At 43.7% G+C, this 20,163-nt stretch overlaps 1 protein-coding gene across 1 annotated transcript in view; it reads right to left on the bottom strand.

The window, feature by feature from the left end:
- The window catches only part of IFT43 (intraflagellar transport 43), a 97,994-nt gene extending 79,661 nt beyond the window's left edge, over window positions 1–18,333 (bottom strand). The window contains exons 1-2 of the mRNA XM_007987353.3: window positions 18,256–18,333; window positions 15,128–15,220 (exon numbers count right to left, since the gene is read on the bottom strand). Of these exons, the coding sequence (XP_007985544.1) occupies window positions 15,128–15,220; window positions 18,256–18,309 (147 nt within the window). The 5' untranslated portion in view covers window positions 18,310–18,333. The remainder of the gene's footprint in view (window positions 1–15,127; window positions 15,221–18,255) is intronic.
- Window positions 18,334–20,163: the final 1,830 nt, after the last annotated feature.

Raw genomic sequence — 20,163 nt, 5'->3', positions numbered from 1 at the left:
TCTATTGGAAGAAATGAAGAACAACAAAAAGGCAGAATTTCTCTCAGACAACTGTTTAAAGTAAAATGACAAGCTGGGCTGGGGGTGGTGGCTCACACCTGGAATCCCAGCACTTTGGGAGGCTGAGGCAGGTGGATCACTTGAGGTCAGGAGTTTGAGACCAGCCTGGCCAACATGGTGAAACTCTGTCTCTACTAAAAATGCAAAAATTAGCCGGGTGTGGTGGCGGGCACCTCTAATTCCTGCTACTTGGGAGGCTGAGGCAGGAGAATCGCTTGAACTGGGAGGCAGAGGTTGCAGTGAGCCAAGATCACACCACGGCACTCCAGCCTGGGCAACAGAGTGAGACTCTGTCTCAAAAACAAAACAAAATAAAACAAAACAAAAACCTGACAAACTGTATTACAGAGTTCTTAATATAAATAGTTTAAAAATATATGGTATTAATACCACAAAGCACTGGGGGGACAAGTGGACTTACATGGCTGCAAGGGTCTCATATTTTATATGAAGTGGTATAATGTTTTTTTTTGTTTTTTTTTTGAAACGGAGTCTCGCTCTATATCTCAGGCTGGAGTGCAGTGGCACGATCTTGGCTCACTGCAACCTCTGCCTCCTGGGTCCCAGTTCAAGCAATTCTCCTGCCTCAGCCTCCCGTGTAGCTGAGATTACAGGTGCGTGTCACCATGTCCAGCTAATTTTTGTATTTTTAGTAGAGACGGGGTTTCACTATGTTGGCCAGGCTGGTCCTGAACTCCTGACCTCATGATCCTCCTGCCTCGGCCTCCCAAAGTGCTGGGATTACAGGAGTGAGCCACCACACCCCACCGTGGTATAATATTAACTCTATGTAACCAGTGATAAGGATGCATATTTTAAATCCTAGAGCAACCACTTAAAAAAAAAAAGTATAAAAAACTATACCTAAAAGCCAATGGAGGAATTAAAATGGAACATAAAAGCAATGGACTAAACACAGTGACATAACTCTCCATTATACTGGGTAAAGGCATGTGACCAGAAATGTTTCAGCCTATCACTAATGACATTTAACACTAGTCAGTACCCTTTTCCTGTAAAGTATCATTATTTAAAAGAATATTTTACTATCATTTTGCTCCTTCTTAGTAATTATTGACGTGTCACATAAGAAGAAATCTAGCCTAGCTAATGATTTCGGTGAAGCTTTCTGATAACAACCTTACGGTTTCTAAGCAGATTAGATATTCTATATTCACAGCGCACTCTATCTCCTTGCCTCTCCTAAATCCTGGCTTCCCCCATGGACTTCATTGCTCTCGCGGCTCTTTCAAGTAGAGTCTGCTCATTCTTTAAAACCCCACAAACCCAAGTCCCAAGAAAATACTCTTGTTTCACTCCCCAAAGTTCCTCTAGACCATTACTCTTCCAAATTATTATGAAACACTTCTTTCAACACTCATACCATTCAGCTATACCACCTCTCTCTTCTTCATTCCTGTCACTAACAATGCCCTGAGCACACACTGACCAAAAATTTGGGCATTTGGCTCCCTCTCCACAACTATTCTCATTATTCTAAGCAAAGTCAGTGTTCACATGAGCAGTTCTAATATTTAGCCCTGTGGTTCCCAGACCCTTTAAATGCCAATGGCCTTGCTACTTCTTGAAACTCCAGTCATAACTGGAACTGCTCCATTTCTGAAATATCCAGTCCCCTCCTTCCCTCCTTATCTAACAACTTCCTTCTTGGTGTCATTTCTTTCCCTATCAACCGAGTTCATTCCCAAGGTCTATGACATCATGCCACCCCCCTTATCTTTTTACTGCACTTCCCCTTGCTATGGCTGGAATGTCCCCCCCAAAACTTGGGTTGAAATTTAATTGTCATTGTAACAGTATTCAGATGTGGGATTTTTTTGTTTGTTTGTTTTTTGAGACAGAGTTTTGCCCTTGTTGCCAAAGTGCGCGATCTTGGCTCACTGCAACCTCCACCTCCCGGGTTCAAGTGATTCTCCTGTCTCAGCCTCCTGAGTAACTGGGATTACAGGCCTGCACCACCACGCCCGGCTAATTTTGTATTTTTAGTAGAGATGGGGTTTCACCATGTTGGTCAGGCTGGTCTTGAACTCCTGACCTCAGGTGATCCACCTGCCTCAGCCTCCCAAAGTGTTGGGATAAAAGGCGTGAGCCACCATGTCCAGCCAAGATGTGGCATTTTTAAGAGGTAGTTAAGCCATGAAAGCTTCTGCCCTCATGAATGGATTAATGCCATTATCACTAGAGTGGGTCCCTTATAGAAGGACAAGTTCAGTCCCCTTTTGCCTTTCCCTCTCATATGCCCTCTTGCCATTCCACCTTCTGCCATGGGATTACTCAGCAAAAAGGCCCTCACCAGATGCCAGCACATTGATCTGGGACTTCCTGGCTTCCAGAAGTGCAAGAAAATAAATGTCTGTCGTTCATAAATTACCCACTCTGTGGCATTCTGTTAGAGCAACATAAAACAGAATAAGACATCCTCTAAAGCCTGCATCAAGCCAACTACCTGCTTCCACTGTGTCAAGATCCAGCCTGCTCAGGGGTGTTGGAGAAACTTGCACAACCATGCGAATTAAGGCTAAACAAATTCTTGATCTGCCTTCCCTCAGCAGGGAAGCTAGTCTCCCTGCTTCCAGTCTCACCTACCTCAAATCTGTATTGCATTCCCGCAGGGGCCCCTGGGAGTTACAGAGAGTTCTAGATAGCGAGGGGAAGCTAGGTTCCAATCAGGAAGCATTTCTATGTAAGTATTTCTGGTAAATTGCCTAACAAGGTCTCTGAAGAAAGGCCATCTGAATATTGAAGACTCAAGTAACTCAGCTATGATTTCTGTTCCAATTATAAGTATTTGCTTTTATACCTGATTTTGAATCTATCATTTTGAATTGTTTGTCTTAAAGAAGGCCTCCAAATTGCATAAGCTTCAGGACTCACAAAACCTGGATCCATTCCCATCCAATTGTTGCCAAAGTGTTCTTTCTAAAATGCAAATCCAGTCATACTGCTTCTCTACTGAAAATGTGTTTGTACTTGGAGATCATGAAGGGTCTGTGTGTCAAAAAAGGTATCAGGGGTTCATGCTATAGGTTCTTCATAGAGACCCTAGAATATATGCTGATGGCCCCCACATCTGTTATCACTAGTTTCCAACTTTCTCTCTTAAGCTCCATACCAAATTTTCAACTTGGCAGACCTCTTTGAAAATCCTGAAGGCAACTCAAATTCAGCATGTCCCAAATTGAAGTAATTATCCTTTCTTGTTCACCAACTGCTAACACTCTTAAATTCTCAGTCTCAAAAATGTCATTATCCATTCAGTCTTTTCAGCTACATGTGGGCTCAACTCCAGACTCTCCTTCTCTCCCACTTCCAACAGCCAGCCAATCTGTTACCACGTCCTATCTGCCCGCCCTCAGACAGGTCTCTTGTCACTGACCTCTCCTCTTTAGGCCCCTCTACCAAGTTTTTGTTATTGTTTCCCAAAGTAAGGCACATATGCCACTGGTGAGATGCCTGGAAAAGGTAAATAGATGAACCTTTTTAAAAATAGCCAGTTATGTATGTTATGTACACTAAGAAAAAATATAAATACCACAAATGATCATTTCACTGAAAACTTTTTAAAAAATAAATGCATTTAAGTATAAAAGGAAAGTTGATTTAAAGAGAAAAGTTAATAATGTGAGTGGTATGTATTGTAACTGTAAAAATGTAAAACGGTTAAAATGATGGGGAAATGCCAGAAGTTTGGGAATGCTGCCTTGGTTGATGCCTTCATCATCTCTCAGAAGGACTGCTCCAACCGCCTTCCAGCGATCTCCCTGCCAACAAGCTCTCCCACTCTATCCTCCAGTGTAGCTGCCAGATTCATCTTCCTAGAAAACAAAGTTGGTCACGTCATTCTTTGCTTTAAAATCTTTGTGGGCTCCCTACAACATAGAAAACAAACTCTTATTTCTCCACTTGGAATGCCAGGCCTATGTTCCCAATATATTAAATGGCTTTACCGTGCCCTAAAAGCCCCCAGCCCCTGTGCAACGGCACGCCTTAGAACAGGCTTTGCAGGCCGCCAGAAGTGGCTTTTTGCCCTCCTTGCTCATTAGCAAATTCCTACTCGTTCATGTCAACCCACTTCAAGAGCTGCCTCTTTTAGAAAGCCTTCCCTAACTTCCAGGCAGGGTGAGGTGCTCCTTCTGGGTTCTTGATCTCAGATACTACCTCAGAATTATAATTTTTGGTCAGGTATGTGGTTCCCCAACTAGAATACGAAGTTTTCTTGTTAAAATATTTTTGTATTGGAAAGTGTATATTAAATGTAGGATAAAAAAGTGAATGAATAAAATTCTACTTATAAATATGTAAATAAAAATATATATAAATGTGCCAGGTGTGATGGCTCATGCCTGTAATCACAACACTTCGGGAGCCCGAGGTAGGAGGATCACTTAAGGCCAGGAGTTTGAGACCAGCCTGGGCAACACAGTGAGATCGTGTCTCTACAAAAAAGTTAATATATACACACATATATATAAATGAATGGGCAAAGCAAAATGGAGTGTGGGGGTCGGAGTTCTTCGTTACCACTGGTTAAGAGGACAAACAAAAAGAGATGCAGGAAAAAGAGAAACAGTGGAGAAAAAACAGAGGAAGCTCAATAAAAGAGAGAAAAAAAATAAAGAGAAAGAGATGTCGGAACCAGGCATGGTGGCTCACACCTATAATCCCAGAGCTTTGGGAGGCCAAGGTGGAAGGACTGCTTGAAGCCAGGAGTTCAGGATCATCCTGAGCAACATAGCATGACCTTGTCTCTACAAAAAATAAAAATAAATTAGCTTGGTGTGGTGGTGCATGCCTATAGTTCCAGCTACTCGGCAGACTGAAGGGGAGGATTGCTTGAGCCCCAGAGTACATGTCAGAGCCTATTCACTGAATTCTTTCAACAAGGATTTACTGAGACCCCACTCAGTGTGTATTGTGCCAGGTGTATGTGGCCTTCTCTCTGCTCCCTGAAATTGCAGGGACCCCTATTGCTAAACCCAATAGAACCTGCTCAGGCCTTCCCTTCCTGGACCCTCTCAGCAGCATCAAACACTGCTGACCCCTCAGTCCTTTATGACACTCTCACTTACCTTGGCTTCTGGACACTATAGGTGCTTGGTTTCTCCTCTCCTCTCTGGTCACCACTCCTCGATTTTTTTTTTTTTTTTTTTTTTTTTTTTTTTGAGATGGAGTCTCGCTCTTTGCCCAGGCTGGAGTGCAGTGGCATGATCTCGGCTCACTGCAAGCTCTGCCTCTTGGGTTCATTCCATTCTCCTGCCTCAGCCTCCCAAGAAGGTGGGACTACAGGCGCCCGCCACCACGCCCGGCTAATTTTTTGTATTTTCAGTAGAGATGGGGTTTCACTGTGTTAACCAGGATGGTCTCGATCTCCTGACCTCGTGATCCACCCATCTTGGCCTCCCAAAGTGCTGGGATTACAGGCATGAGCCATCACGCCCGGCCCCTCAATTTCTTTTGGTAAGCTGTTTTTTGGCTGTGTGTTTCCTAAACATGAGTGGTTGTCAGCTTCTGTCTGTTCCTCCACTTCCATCAGAAGCCCTCTCCTCTTACTCTAAAACTCTCTCTTAGAGTGTTGGGCTTCCATTTACCACCTCAATGCTAAGGACTTCCAAATCTCTAGCTCCAGCCCACAGCCTAGTATACACAAGTCCCACACATTAAAGCCTCTCGGGCATTTCCTGCAGGTTGAATACATCATCCCCCACTCCTCACACCTCAGGTTTCATTTAACCAGCACTTACTAAGGACCTACACAGTGCCAGTCTCCAGGGAGGAGAACAGCCACTTTTGCAGCTTGCAATTGGTCAGGGAGATGAAACTAAATAAGGACACAAACATATGATTACAAACTGTGATTGAAGTGATAAGGAAAATGTGAAAAAAGAAACGAGAGCATATAATAAAGGCACTTCACTTAAAGAGTAATATTTTTTGAAGGAGTGATACTCAAGTCAAAGGATAAGGAGAGTAGTCAGCCCAACAAACACTAGGGGTAGATATTCTAGGGAATGATTCTTTCTATTCTAGTCTATGAAACTCTACTATTTCAGGGAAGTATTCTAGGGAACTAGACATCATACGAAGTAGGGAACTAAAGAGGCATGGTAAGGAGCCCAGCACCACTACAACAGCTGACAGGTGTGAAATGAGGCTGGTCATGCAGAGAAGACCCAGATCACACAGGGCTAAGTTAAGAATTTGGGTTTGTTTATTTGTTTGTTTGTTTTTTATCTTAAGTGCAATGAGAATCCATTAAAGGGTGTGACTGTGAAATGACTGAGACACATTTTTACAAGACCACTCTAGCTACATTGCAGGACAGTGGCGATATAAGGGGAGGCACTAGTCATGAGGCAACTATTGAAGCCCAGGGGGGATGACAGTGGCTCAAATCATTTATCTAATTCCCTCCTAACCCCCGCCCCCAAACAAACACTTTTCTTTTCTAACAGAATTCTGTTCACAGCCATAGATCCTGACAAGTCTCTGCTCTGGGCACTTTGCCTAAATAGAAGTCAGTTCTCATTACAACAAAGGTATCATTCCCATGAAAAGTTTCACATACCAAAAAAAGATTTCTGAACACAGCCAGTGGTCTATTTACTCCAAAAAGGAGTCAAACCAAATTCCAACGTTACCATAGAATCTGAAATCCTCGAGCACACCTCGGAGATTTTTCTTGACCAGCAAACACAAAAACACAGAGAAAGGTATAGTGGCTGCACTGAACATGCAGCAATAAAAGACAAGGCTAAAAATACTGAAAGCTTGTTTAGCTCTCATAACATTACCAATTATTTCAGTGTCATACTAGAAATGTTGACCTCATATGGGTCATTTGTGAAAAGGCAAAGGGGCTGGTTTACAAACACTTGGTCCATTTATCAAGGAAGGCAAAAGGGGCTGGTTTGAAATACAAAGTCACTTATGACCACCCCTCTATCACCTGTATGGTCAACTGCTCCACCAACAAATCCACCACGCCATGCTCTCTCTCGTCTCCAGAACTCGGCTCATGCTCTTCCCTCTACCTGGAATATTCTTCCCCCCCTTCTCTTGGCTAATTTCTACTCATCCTTCAAGTCTCAGCTCAAACATGATTTCTTCCTGGATCACCTTTTTGGATATCCCTGAGAATAAAATGGGCTCAACGTGTGTACTCTCATATCTTCTGTAATCACCTCCACCTGACACTTCTCTGCAAGCCCCTAGGTCAAAGTTCTAGAAGACAGGGAGCATGTCTGGTTAATCATTGTATTCCAAGTTCAAAGCACAATACCTGGCACACAGAAAGCTCCAATCAAGTTACATACATGAATGAATATTTCCTTTTTTCCAAGGTAACTGAGGTCACCAAGGTCACTCCTGCCCTCTTCATTTTCTACTCATCTGCCCCCAGAACAACAAAATGATAGAAGTCGGCAATTAAGGATCATTGTTTGAAAAGACTGTCAACCTCCAGACAGAGAGTTGCATTTTGTTGATGGAAAGGTGTTAGCAAACAACTGGCCAACAGCACAGGCAGAAATGCTACTACGAGGGACAAATAAAATGGGTCTCTAGTGGCACAAAGAATTCTTACCAAAAGGATTCCTCACCCAAATGTTTCTTTGCCATAAGGGCCAGTTGTTAGTCTATGAAATATGAATATCTCTGTATCTTGGACAGAACTGATATTTAGGATAAATTAATAATACATTCTAATTCTCATGTGATACAGATAAGGACAATAAAAGTTAGCAGGTGTTGGGCACTGCTCTAAGAGCTTTATATATTTTATTTAACCCTCCAGCAACCCAATGAGATAGATACTACTATCATCTCCATTCAACAGATGAGGAAATTGGCTTAGAGTGGTTAAGTAACACACCTGGGATATACACCTAGTAATCGGCAGAGCTGGGATTAAAGACAAAACGATCATCTTTTCTGCTTCTCAGATGACATAGAAAACAACAACAAGAGAGGACTTACGGTGCACTGGGCTAAGCTCTTGACACATATTTCTCACCTAACCCTCCCCATAGGTGAGGAGGAAAATCTTAAAGTGCTCTTTGACCACCAACTTGCACTCTGGGTCTCACAGAAGCCAGCAAGAAGGCATGTTTTCTGGGGCACTTGAAGAGCCTTTGACAAAGCCAGAGCCAGTGCTGGCGGAGAACCTCAAGATGCTGATTTCCAATTGCAGGCTCTACCCTGAGATGACATTCCCTCCCACACAGCGGCCGGCCCCAGGGATGGGCCAGCGATGCACATCTGCACACCCCAAGGGAGAGTTCAAAACCAAAGCATGCCAAGCATGACATAAATATGAAGTGTGGAAAACACATTCCTTATGAACAACTCCATATCAAATTCCCTGCATCCCTCTTCGGCAACGTTATCAGAAGCATCATTCAGTCCAGCCGATTGGAAAGCGGCTACGAAAAATGCTGGAAAATGTGACCAATCAGGAGAGTTATTTTTGTGAGAAAGAAGAAAAATGTCACCAAAAAGGGTCAGCAGATAACCCTATTGGGCTGAAAATAACTGCCTGGCTGGCAGACCAGTAAGGGGACAGGCGGAGGGCGAGAGACGTAATGCAAAGTGCCAAGGGAGCTCCAGCCGAGTGAGGCTGCTGGGGGATGAGGAAATTGGCCTAATTTGGGAACATGAGCCCAGCAGCATTTCTCAGATTCCTAAGAGGGAATCTGGCTAACTTTCAGTTCTGCGTCCTCGGAGGAACACCAAGGGGATGGGGGGAGAGAAAGGGAACAGCTGTGACTCCAACACTTCTCTAGACCACTGAACGAATAAGGGTGATCAAGTGAGAACTTACTCCCATTCCAAAAGCACCCCAAGGGAATGACCCTGAGTCTCTCTGCCCTCTCCAAAACCCTCTTCTGTAGTTAGAGGTCTTTCTTCTTCCCATCTAGCAGGTAGGAGAGGTTAGGCACTTGAGTCAGAAAGACTCAACTAGAGTCACAGATTAGCTGAATGCTTCTGACAAGTTACCCAGACTCTCAAAATCTCCATGTCCTCACATGTACAATATGATGATAAGAGTACCTACTTCAAGAGCTACCATAAGGCTCAACTAGGACACTGCATGTAATGAACAGATAGCTAGCAATTGTTCCAGTGTAAGCTATGACGATGATTATTAAAAGGACAATCTGCAAAATAAAAGCTAAGCCAAAAAGAGATCTAGATCCCAGCAAGAAATGCTCATCCAAAAGATGAGCTAGCCCTGGAGAGGTTTTGCCAAAGATTACTTTTGCCCAAACTCGGTAGAATGTAACTTTTTGGCAGAAAGCGTCTGGGTCTGTCCTTGAAAGAGTTCTGTGAGGGCACAATTGTTTGAATCAATAGAAGGCCAAGGCTTAGGCAGAGAAATCTGGTTTAACTCTCAGACCTGTCCTCCCCAGAGAAAGTTATACATCACAGACATGTAGACACTCATCATAGAACTATCTTCCAGCAAAATCCTCAATACCTACAATTCCAACCGGAACTGCTAGCTGAACCATGCTTCTAGTGATCCCAGCCTGATTTGCAACAGGTGCACCCCACCTCCACCCAAAAAATGTACAGTCATAAGCTTTCTTAGTACTCACCATTTCTTCTTGGGTTTCTGTGTGCCAGATACCGTGCTAAGTACTTTACATGTATTACCTAATTTGATCTTCACAACAACCCTAAAAAAGTAGACACAACTCCAATCTACTCCAAACTAGTAAAATTACACAAAGAGTTCATCTTTCCGGTAAATTTTAAAAGTAGACAGTTAAGTGATTTGAAATGTATCAAATGACCAAGCAAATAAAAAGACTTTTCCTCTTCTCTCAGAGCAGGAAGAAGAGTTTAATTACCTGGACAGAACCACAGGCATCCCACTGGCACCGAGTCCTAAGTGGTTATGGAGACAACCAGAAGGAAAAGATCAAGAAGAGAGTTCACACAGTCCACTCAATCAGATATCCTGGAACTTAGGGCATAAAATTTTTTCACTCAACTCCAAATTAAAAACTGGAGAAGAATGTAGATTTTTTTAAGCCAAAATAATTCTTTCTTTTCATACCCAGGACTACAAAAAAAAGAGGCCTTTCTATAATTTCTATTTGTTTTAAATTGACATGTCATTTCTGAACTGCCTACTCAAGAGCCATTCTCCTCACCTCCCTCACCAAGAAACCCCGATGCTATGTATGGTAATGTGCCCACGAAAAACTCCTCTGAAACTGAGTGTGGCTGTAAGATCCAGTTCTGACCAATGAAATGCAACTAGAGGTCTCCTTAGTGAGGTTTCTGGCTACTGTTTTCCTGATAAGAAGGGGTACACCCTTCTTACTGGCATGCACCTTGAACTCTTCGACGATTCCCTCTCTTCCCACCTAGAATGCATATCTGATTCCAGGAGAATGACCAGCCATCTTGCAACCATGAGAACAAAAGTCACAAGCTCCAGATAGCACAGCAGGAAGCTGGAAGGAGCTAGAGTAATGCAGGACATGCTCCAGTGACTGCACCCACGCTGCTCTGCCCTCCACTGGACTCTTTGCTACGTGAAAGAAAAATTGCTCCTGTTTGATTCAAGTACTGGAGTTGTTTCTGTTGTAGGCAGCCCAATTCAACACTGATTGATAGAGGAGGCCACTTGAAAAATCAATCCATCCTAAAACACAGGAGTTTTAACTTCAAATGGAAATGGGAGCCAGGTAGATCTAATGTGAGTAAATCTGACTAGGTGTATCAACGTACTAAGCAGTGAACTGGAGAGGGATGGATGCATGTCAGCTATCAGCAGCTGCAGCTCCAGCCAATTGCCACCATGTGGGAATGTCAACCCGGCATTCTCACTGTGCCAAGGCTTCCGATTTTAAAGAGAAGCCCCAAATCTGAATTTCCATATTACATTTCCTAATTGATAAATGCGAACCAAATATTAAAATTCTTAACCCTGTATGGATCAAATAAAACATGACTACAGACCAAATTCAGCCTGAAGGCCACCAGCTTTCAACCTCAGTAGAGAAGGTGGAATAAAAAGAATGACCAAGTTCTAGAGAAATAATAAAGGCTGGCAACATATTAAGCATTTGTGTGTCAGACTGAGTTAAGGGTTTTATCACTTTTTCTTTCCAGCCATCCTATGAAGTATGGAATATTATTATCCCTGTTTCACCAACAGGAGAATGAGGCTTACCAAGATTAATTTAGTATCATAGAAGCTAATGTATGACAGGGCCAGGATTTCGGCCCAGGCTGGTATGACTCTTAGGCCTGTGCTTTTACATAAGAAATGCCTACTGCAACTAGAAAGCAAAAAAACTTTTCTCCAGGCTCGGTGTGGTGGCTCACACCTGTAATCCCCGCACATTGGGAGGCCAAGGTGGGAGGATTGATTGAGGCCAGGAGTTTGAGATCAGCCTGGGCAACATAGCAAGACTTTGTCTCTACAAAAAAAATTAGCCAGGCTTGGTGGTGCATGCCTATGGTCCCAGCTACTCAGAAGACTGTGACTGGAGGATCGCTTGAGTCCGGGAGTTCAAGGGTGCGGTGAGCCATGATCATGCCACTGCATTCCAGCCTGGGAGACAGAGCAAGACCCTGCCTCAAAAAAAACAAAAAACAAAACAAAAAAAAAAACCCTCTGCTCTGGATAACTACTAGCCAAACTATGGATAATTGAGTAGTAGCCTGTGAACAGACTTCCAATCAGTTCTAAGAGACTCTGGCTGACATGCTCTTTCTTCGCTGCCCTTTAATAAAAGCAGCAAAGCGCTGTCCCAATACATCTTTATTCACTAATTTATTGAATGAATGCTTGCACAGTGCTTTTCAGTTTATTAAAAAGCTTCTCAATGCGTATCTCACTTGCCCCCATATCAACCTGGTGGTATTACTATCACTATCTGACAGATAATGAAATGGAGAATTAGAGAGATTAATGGACTTACTCACAATCCAGGCAATTAGCACCCAGTCCTCTGGTGCGAAGCCCTGTGTTCTTTCTGCTTCCTTCACCAGAGCTCCCAACTCCACTACCTCGCTTTAAAATAACCATGTGTTTGAACTAATTTCCACTTAAGTCTAAAGTAACTCCAGCATGTCTGACAGCTCCCAGGTACCATATTTACGTTTGCATGGATATCTTCATCCTAGAATATAGTCAGCAAGAGGACAAAAATAAATATATCAAGTAATAGAATTGGAATGTAAATGGGCATACACACAAGTCTTGGGATCTAACTTTAGAAAGAAACAGCCAAAAAGTCCCACACAGTACACTGAGCATCTGGCCCCGTGGGAGGCTGCCCACACTGTTTAAACCTCAATTAGCCCAAGGAGAAAGAGATCCTGGAATCCTAACTGGCATCTTGCTTTCAGAGGCAACAGTTGGGTGAAGAGCAGAATGACTTTTCATCACGTTCTCCCAGAAAAATGTTAATGCACAGAGTTTAAAAAAAAGGTAAACCTCGAAATAAGTAGGCATTACTGAATGGCTGAAACCCTGAAAGGGTTCATCACACTCTGTGACTACAGAGTTATATTCTCACACCAATGATTCTCACCTGGGAGCCAAGGGGAAGTGAATGGTAGGCAAGCAGGGCCCACTGACCCCAGCCCAGGAGCTGATTTGGTATGGGGGTCATATAAGGCTTCAAGGCCTAATCAGGTCATCACAGGCTCATTCACCTAACTACCATAGGTGGCTATAACCTCCTTCACAATTAAGTAGACTTTAAAATATATGTGTGTATATATACACACACACACATACACACACACTCTTAATATTTATATATATATATAAAAAATATATACTCTTGTTAATTGTATATTTATATATACATCACTATTGTTGCACAGGCTGGAGTGCAATGGCAAGATCTCAACTCACTGCAACCTCCGCCTCCTGGGTTCAAGCAATTTTCCTGCCTCAGCGCCCCATGTAGCTGGGGCTACAGGCACATGCCACCCATACCCAGCTAATTTTTAAATTTTTTGCAAAGACAAGTCTCACTATGTTGCCCAGGCTGGTCTTGAACTCCTAGGTTCAAACAATCCTCCTGCCTTGGCTTCCTAAAGTGCTGGGGTTACAAGCATCAGCCACTGTGCCTGACCTTAAGTAGACTTTTAATTAGTCTTCCTGGTTGCCAATGATCACGAGAATGTAAATTCCATTATGGCAAGAGATCTTGTCTCTTTTGTTCACTGAAATATGTCAACCCTGCAAAATGGTGCCTGGCACTTACTGTGTGCTTCAATAAATAGTTGTTGAGTAAATAAATGAATGATCTGGTGTTGGAATGAATCCTCCTGGACCCATGTGGAACACTATAAAATGCCAGAGGCCAAGAACTGGCTTCCATCAGCTCAGTCATTTGCTTCCTCATTTTCTCTTTAAAGGCACAGACCACTGCAGTTCAAGCTCCCTGAGATCCAGGGTTGGGTCTGGTATATCTTCTTTCACCAAATTCCTACTTTATATCACCTCTCCTAACTGTGCCTCCAATGCTCCACTATCCGCACCTCCCAAGCCCCCCGCCCCAGGCCCCACAACACTTCTACTCAGTTTCTAATGTGTAAGTACATCACACACTATGTACTTGACTCCACCTCATCCTGCGCAATAACAATTGCATGCCTGTTCTGCCAGGCACGGTGATAGATAACAGGGTATGAGGATAAGACACAACCTCTGCCTTCCAGATGCTCATATCTTATGAGAGAACCAGACATGTAAACAATTAGAATACAATGTAATAAGTATCATAACAGAGGTGCCATGCCCACAGTTACACACTGACAATCCTTGGACCAAATCCAGCCCATATGGTGATTTAATATCCAGTCCCTATGGTGATTAGGTTTTCTTAATCAGTTGCTAACCTCTAAAAATTTGTTGCTTTCACATAAAATTTTAGACTGCCAGCATCTCTTAAAGAATCACATCTGTCAATATTGGGCCTATATTCTCTACAGCATCAACCAGCTTTGGCTAAGTAGTGGCTGTACCTTTAGAGGGAGCATGTGGCCTCCAGTTCCCAGTCCTGCTGCCCTAACCTGCTCCCCTAGTGTCTTCCAGGCAATGAGGCCAAGGGGTGAGCTGCTAGTTCTTCTAGGCCAGCACAGATGTTATCTTAAAGTAACGATTCTCCATACCCACACTTCTAAAGAGAGAAAATGAAAGATAAATGGACAAGGCCACATGGAGAGCTTAAGAAAGTGGTGGAGAATGCATTTCCTATGAAAATGAAGAATATTCCTACCTATGTGATATGTAAGTGAAGTGTGTCCATGTCAAGTACCCGGCTCATTTGCTCACGCACCTGCCTGACCCATTAGGCTTCTCAGCATGGGTTCCTTCATCTGTGGCAAACCTACTACGGGCCAGCAAGCTAGAAGCTAGGTTTCCTGCTGTCTGGGAACTCACTGTCCAGTGAGGGAGAGAGACATGTAAAAAGATAATTCACATATAATGGGGGAAGGTAAAAAGGGGCTCTGAGTACGCTGCCAAAAGTAGTGCCCTGGCAGTATAAAGTATTGCTCATCAGAATTACCCACCCTCCACAAAGAAACGGGATCATTTCCCATAATTCCAGGCTACTCGGAAAAGTTTCCAGGAAAGTAAGGCCAGTAAATGATCTGCTTCCTGCCGGAAGACTGTAGAAAGCACAGGTCACCACCGAGAGCAAATGTCTAATTGTGTAATCCATCCTTACGTCACCAGTCTGCCTCACTGGCATTTATTCAGCAGAAATAAAAACCTGGAATCCCACTGGATTTTGAAACTTCCCAGTCCCTTGCTTCAGCTAACATAAAAAGTTCTACATTAAGAATATAAGGAAATGCACAGAAACTAGTCTGGCATCAAGGAAAAAAAGTTCTTCTTTCATTTTCTGCTACAAGACAAATGCCAAGGAAAGGAATTCCCACATCAAGATAGGAGAAAGGGTTGGCATTCAAGAGAAGAAATATGGAATACCAAATCCTTGGTCATTAAGGAATCATTAACTCTTAAAACAGCTTTTCTTCAGATTTTTTTTTTTTTGGCACCCACCTCTCCAGTCAGAGTCAAAGAGGAATTCTTGCCATTGAGGTGATTCTCGGCCTGCGCTGACTCCCGTTGAGCTCGGCGACCCACCTTGGCCCTCTGTAAGGAGAGACAGAAGGCACTGCTGACCCAAATGTCATTTCGGCCACTACAGAGATGACAATCCAGCCAGGCGCGGTGGCTCACGCCTATAATCCCAACACTTTGGGAGGCCGAAGCGGGCGGATCACAAGGTCAGGACATCGAGACCAGCCTGGTTAACACGGTGAAACCCCGTCTCTACTAAAAACACAAAAGATTAGCCTGACATTGTGGCTTGTGCCTGTAGTCCCAGCTACTCGGGAAGCTGAGGCAGGAGAATCGCTTGAACCTGGGAGGCGGAGGTTGCAGTGAGTCAAAATTGTGCCACTGAACTCCAGCCTGGGTGACAGAGCAATACTCTATCTCAAAAAAAACAAACAAACAAGCTAACAAAAGACAATCTTGGGAAGGTAAGCAAGGACTAGATTTATGATGATGTGGTGGAGAATGGGATTTGAGTTACCTGGGCATATTTTTAGAAAACCCTCTAAACCCCTTAAAACAAGTACCTTAGGTCAGTTCTATTTGATAGGAAAATAGGAAACCAAGGGTTAATTTCTCACTCTGTTGCCCAGGCTGGAGTGCTCACTGCAGCCTCTACCTCCCAGGCTCAAGTGATCCTCCTACTTTGCCCTCCTGAGTAGCTGGGACCACAGGTATACACCACCACATCTGGATACTTTATTTTACTTTTTTTTTGTAGAGATGGGGTCTCCCTGTGTTGCCCAGGCTGGAAAAGGTTTTCTTTTAACAGCTATAGAGATGGCAAAAGAAAATTCTATTTTCTACCCAAAGAAATGCAGTTACAAATTCCTCTAGGATGGGCAGAGACCTCATGCCACAGGTCAGAGAAGAAGGTGGTAAAGGTTCCCATGTTCCTACACAGGATTTCAGGAAGGCTTAATTTCAAATCTGCAGCTTGGCATGAAAATCATTATCAAACAGGCTTTTGGAAAGAATTCCTAAATTCCATGGCAACTGGAAAACAGTTAGCATTTGCTCTGATATATACAGTAACTGGGTTTGCCTTTACAGACATTAAAGGAAATCTAGTACAAGAATTTTGAGACATTATCTTTGGAAACCAGAGCACTTCAATATTCCTGGCCATCAGATGAACCATTTGCAGGTGTTTCCCAAGGCCCTCCAGTGGCGACTCTGTGCCTCCAAGGCTTCCCAGCACATAAACAAAACTATTTACTCAGATTCTTAGGTGCTGAAATATTTATACTTTTGCTTTACTTTGTTTAAAAAATACAGCATTAATATAAGCACTTTTAGATCTCATTTAGTGTGGCTTCGATTCTCACAATAATGGACAGGAACTGAGACCGATGTCATTTTACAAAGGAGGAAACTGAGGCCTAGGAAGGTGACTGACATAAACCTAGGAGCAAAGCCTTCTGATTTCAGATCCCGGGTTTCCTGGGTGCTTTCCGCTATATCCTGCTGAAACTTGTTTTAAGATGTTCTAAGGACTGATTGCACCACTAAATTGACAGGGGTTACAGGAGAGCTCGTAAAAACTCTTGGGCAGTGTTGACACTTCAAATTGTAGAGTCATTTAGGTTTCAGAGATGATGGAAACAATCGTTCTGAAAATAAGCAGCTTATTTTCTTCTCAAGGCAGACAATTCCATCCCTTCACCATGGTTGCCCTTTTCCATTTTTCATAGCATTGAGTATCTGAATACAGCATCCTGCATATAGTGGTTGTGCTAAAACAAAAATTCAATGATCTTGTCTCTAAATGCTGATCACAGGTGGTTTCTCTAATAATTTTTAAGTATTTCAAGGTTTTAAACTTTTTGAAAACCCTGTATAGATGCACAGGGTAGAAAAGCTTCTTTACTGCCTGATTTTTGTGTATGTTAAATGTAGTCTATTTATTGGCCATCTTCTCCCACTGCAACATGAGGGAGGAACTTTCCTTATTCATTGCTGTATCTCTAACACCTAGGACACTGCCTGATACACAGTAGGGGTTCAATAAATATTTGTTGAATGAATGAATAACTACATTCACATCCCCAGGTACTAAAAAACATTCACCTATCAGCAAGGCCTGGTGACCTTCAAAACACTTAGAGATTTCACAGCAGAAACTAAAGACTTGCCCTGGGGCCCAATCTTTTAGTAAGTGCGATCCTAACCAATTTTAAAAATAAAAAGGCCTGATGGGGGCTACAAAGAAGGAAGATAAACACTGAACTTGGGTCTTGAATCAAGCTGCATTATTTACTGACTATAACGCTGGGCAAACCACAGCCTCAGAGGCAGCAGTAGCTAACCTCTTGTGACCTCTTCTGTGATAATATATGCCAAGCACTGCGTTACACGCTTCCCATGTATTGTTCCATTTCCTTTTCACTGTAACACCTCCATTCTAGGCATAAGAAAACCAAGGCTCGGAAAGGTTAAATCGTTTTTTAGGTGTTTTTTGAACCCAGGCAACAGCTCTATGCTCCATGTGGCCTCAGTGCCTGAGCACCTAATCCCTCCCTCACGTTACAAATCGGTTACAAATCTTGGTTTCCTTAACTACTGAGGTAACCAAGGTAACTCCCACCTCCCCGCGGGGATTACGGGGAAGAAAGGCCGTCCCTGCCTGCCTCCCTTCCATGCATAAAACAGTGCGGCTTTTGCAGGAACTTCTGGGACTAGGTGTCCCAAAGGAAAAACTCTAGGATGGGAGAGAGTGCGACCCCGGCCGGGCCCCCCCATCACCCTGTGATCGATCTGTTCTGGGGAAGTTCGCACTCGGGGCTCTAAAAAACGGAGAAAGGCTCGGAAATTTCCCACGGCCCTAGAGGCCGGCGGGGACAGGGTGTTTTCTACTTTTTGAGGATTTTAAAGAAAGCAAACCCCAGGCCAGCAGCGGCGGAGCCCACAGTGGCCCGGGGGCGGGGCGGTGAGGCTGCCTCCTCCTGGGCCTCGCCAGGCGCGGCTCGAGGCCTGCCGCCCTGAGTCGCCTCAGAGAAGTTGGGGCCGGCGGGGTCGCTCCTCCCCACCCGCCAAATCCTGGCCCACAAGGCCCCCGCATTGGTCCTCACGGAGGTAGCCAAGCTGTAGCGCAGCTCCTCGTCCAAGTCCAGCAAATCCTCCATCTCCACGGCCGCCTGACGTCACTTCCTGGAAACCGACTGGTCCAGCCGCGTCCCTGCTAACAGCCCCGCCCCTCCATCCCAATTTTTAAAGTGTCCGCAGCATCGTTCCTGTATTCTGTGTGCCATCCTCCAAACTACCGAATCTTTCTTAAACCTGCCGTGCTTCACATCCGGAAGCAACCTCCGGTTATTAAAACTCACCAAGGCTGCTCCTGCGAGACGGTGAAATAATTTGGTCGTTAGGAACTGTCTGCATTTGTAGCTCTGTTTATATACATCAATATATTAAGTGCAAAGCACTACTACTGCTAATAATAATTATACTGATGCCTCCCACTTGTATAGCTCTTTGCAATGTACAGAAGGCCGTCACAGTTATTGGCTTAACGTGAGGGGCATAACAACCTTGTGTGGGAAGCAAGGTAAGTGGTATTGTTTCCATTTGACAGATGAGAAAACAGGCTCACAGGGAGTCAAGTGTAATAAATGGTTTACCATGAATTAAGGAAAGTGCAATATACATAATCTCTGCCTTCAAGAGGTTTACAGAGAGGCCAAATCAACACATCAAATAGCTGAGTAGTAATAACTTTCCAAAGTACAAACATTCAATATCTCATTAAATCCCAACAATCCCACAAAGTGAGTAGCAGTAGTATCTCTAACACAACAATAAAGGACACTGAGGTACAAAGAATGGGCTTGAGGAAAATCACCTAAGTGCCAAGCAGCAGAGCCAGATGCCCTCCTGACACCAGACGTTACTGGAGTATTTATCTCCAGCACATACTACTGGGTGCCAGCCATTCTCCTAGGCTGGCAGAGGGAGAGGTACCACAAATTCCCAGCCTAATGGGGCAGTTAAGTTGCGTCTTCATTGACTCTTCATATGAGATCTCCAAGTCAATATCACTGGCCAGGTCCCTGGCACTGGTTGGCTGAGATCCACAGAAGATGGGCTGATGGCCCTGAAAGCAAACAACATTCCCAGTATTATGTTGAGGGGAATGTCTGGATGGCTACAGTTTAAAAGTAAGGATTTGGAAGTGGCAGTAGCACCCCTAAAACCAGATTGCAAGTATTTCTTAAATACCCAGTAAATTACTCAGTTCAATCACACGTTACTGGATAGGACTGCGCGTTAGCATGCCTGTGACAGCAGGAGCACTGGCCTGGATGTCAGAAGAGCTGTGTTCTCATCTTAGCTCTGCTGATAACTACCTGTGTAGCCAGAGCAGAGCCCTTTTCGGATATCAGTTTCCTCCCTTGTAATTACTTTAGAGATTATCTCTAAGATCCTTTGTTAACTTGCTTCTCAGTGAGAATACTTTGTTAGCTTTTAATCTGAAGAAACATTCATTGCCAAAAATCCAAGATACATGAAATATAGGCTCCAATGAATCCCTTGTTTCCTTCTTCTTTGGCACCAGATGAGGAAGAAGGGATTAATCTTTGGATTTTTCCATTTCTTATAAGCTCACAGCATACCACCATCACCTTATAGTCAGTTTCCAGACCTTCACCCCCACTTCTTCCCCAACTTGCTGAAAACAGAAGGCAAATGGTCCTCACTTGGGGCAGAGAGGTACCCTGCAGTAGTGGCTTCCAGACCTTGCTGAGCACCTGAATCATGTGTGAGGTTTGTAAAGAAACAGAGATGCCAGGGCCCCATCTCTGGATACTCTGATTTGGTAGAGGTGGAGTCCAAAAAAGTATAACTGTAATAATTTTCCTTTCCATCTTGCAACTGTTTGCTCAAAGGCCTTTCCTTATCACCCTATTTTAAACTGCAACATCCCCCAACCTAGGCACTCCCCATCCTCCTTCTCTGTTTGATTTTCTGCCATACCACGT

Source organism: Chlorocebus sabaeus, chromosome 24 (genome assembly GCF_047675955.1).
Source record: "Chlorocebus sabaeus isolate Y175 chromosome 24, mChlSab1.0.hap1, whole genome shotgun sequence".
Lineage (NCBI taxonomy): Eukaryota > Metazoa > Chordata > Mammalia > Primates > Cercopithecidae > Chlorocebus > Chlorocebus sabaeus.
Note: the sequence above shows the minus strand (reverse complement) of the source record. Positions and strands in the feature narration are given on the sequence as shown.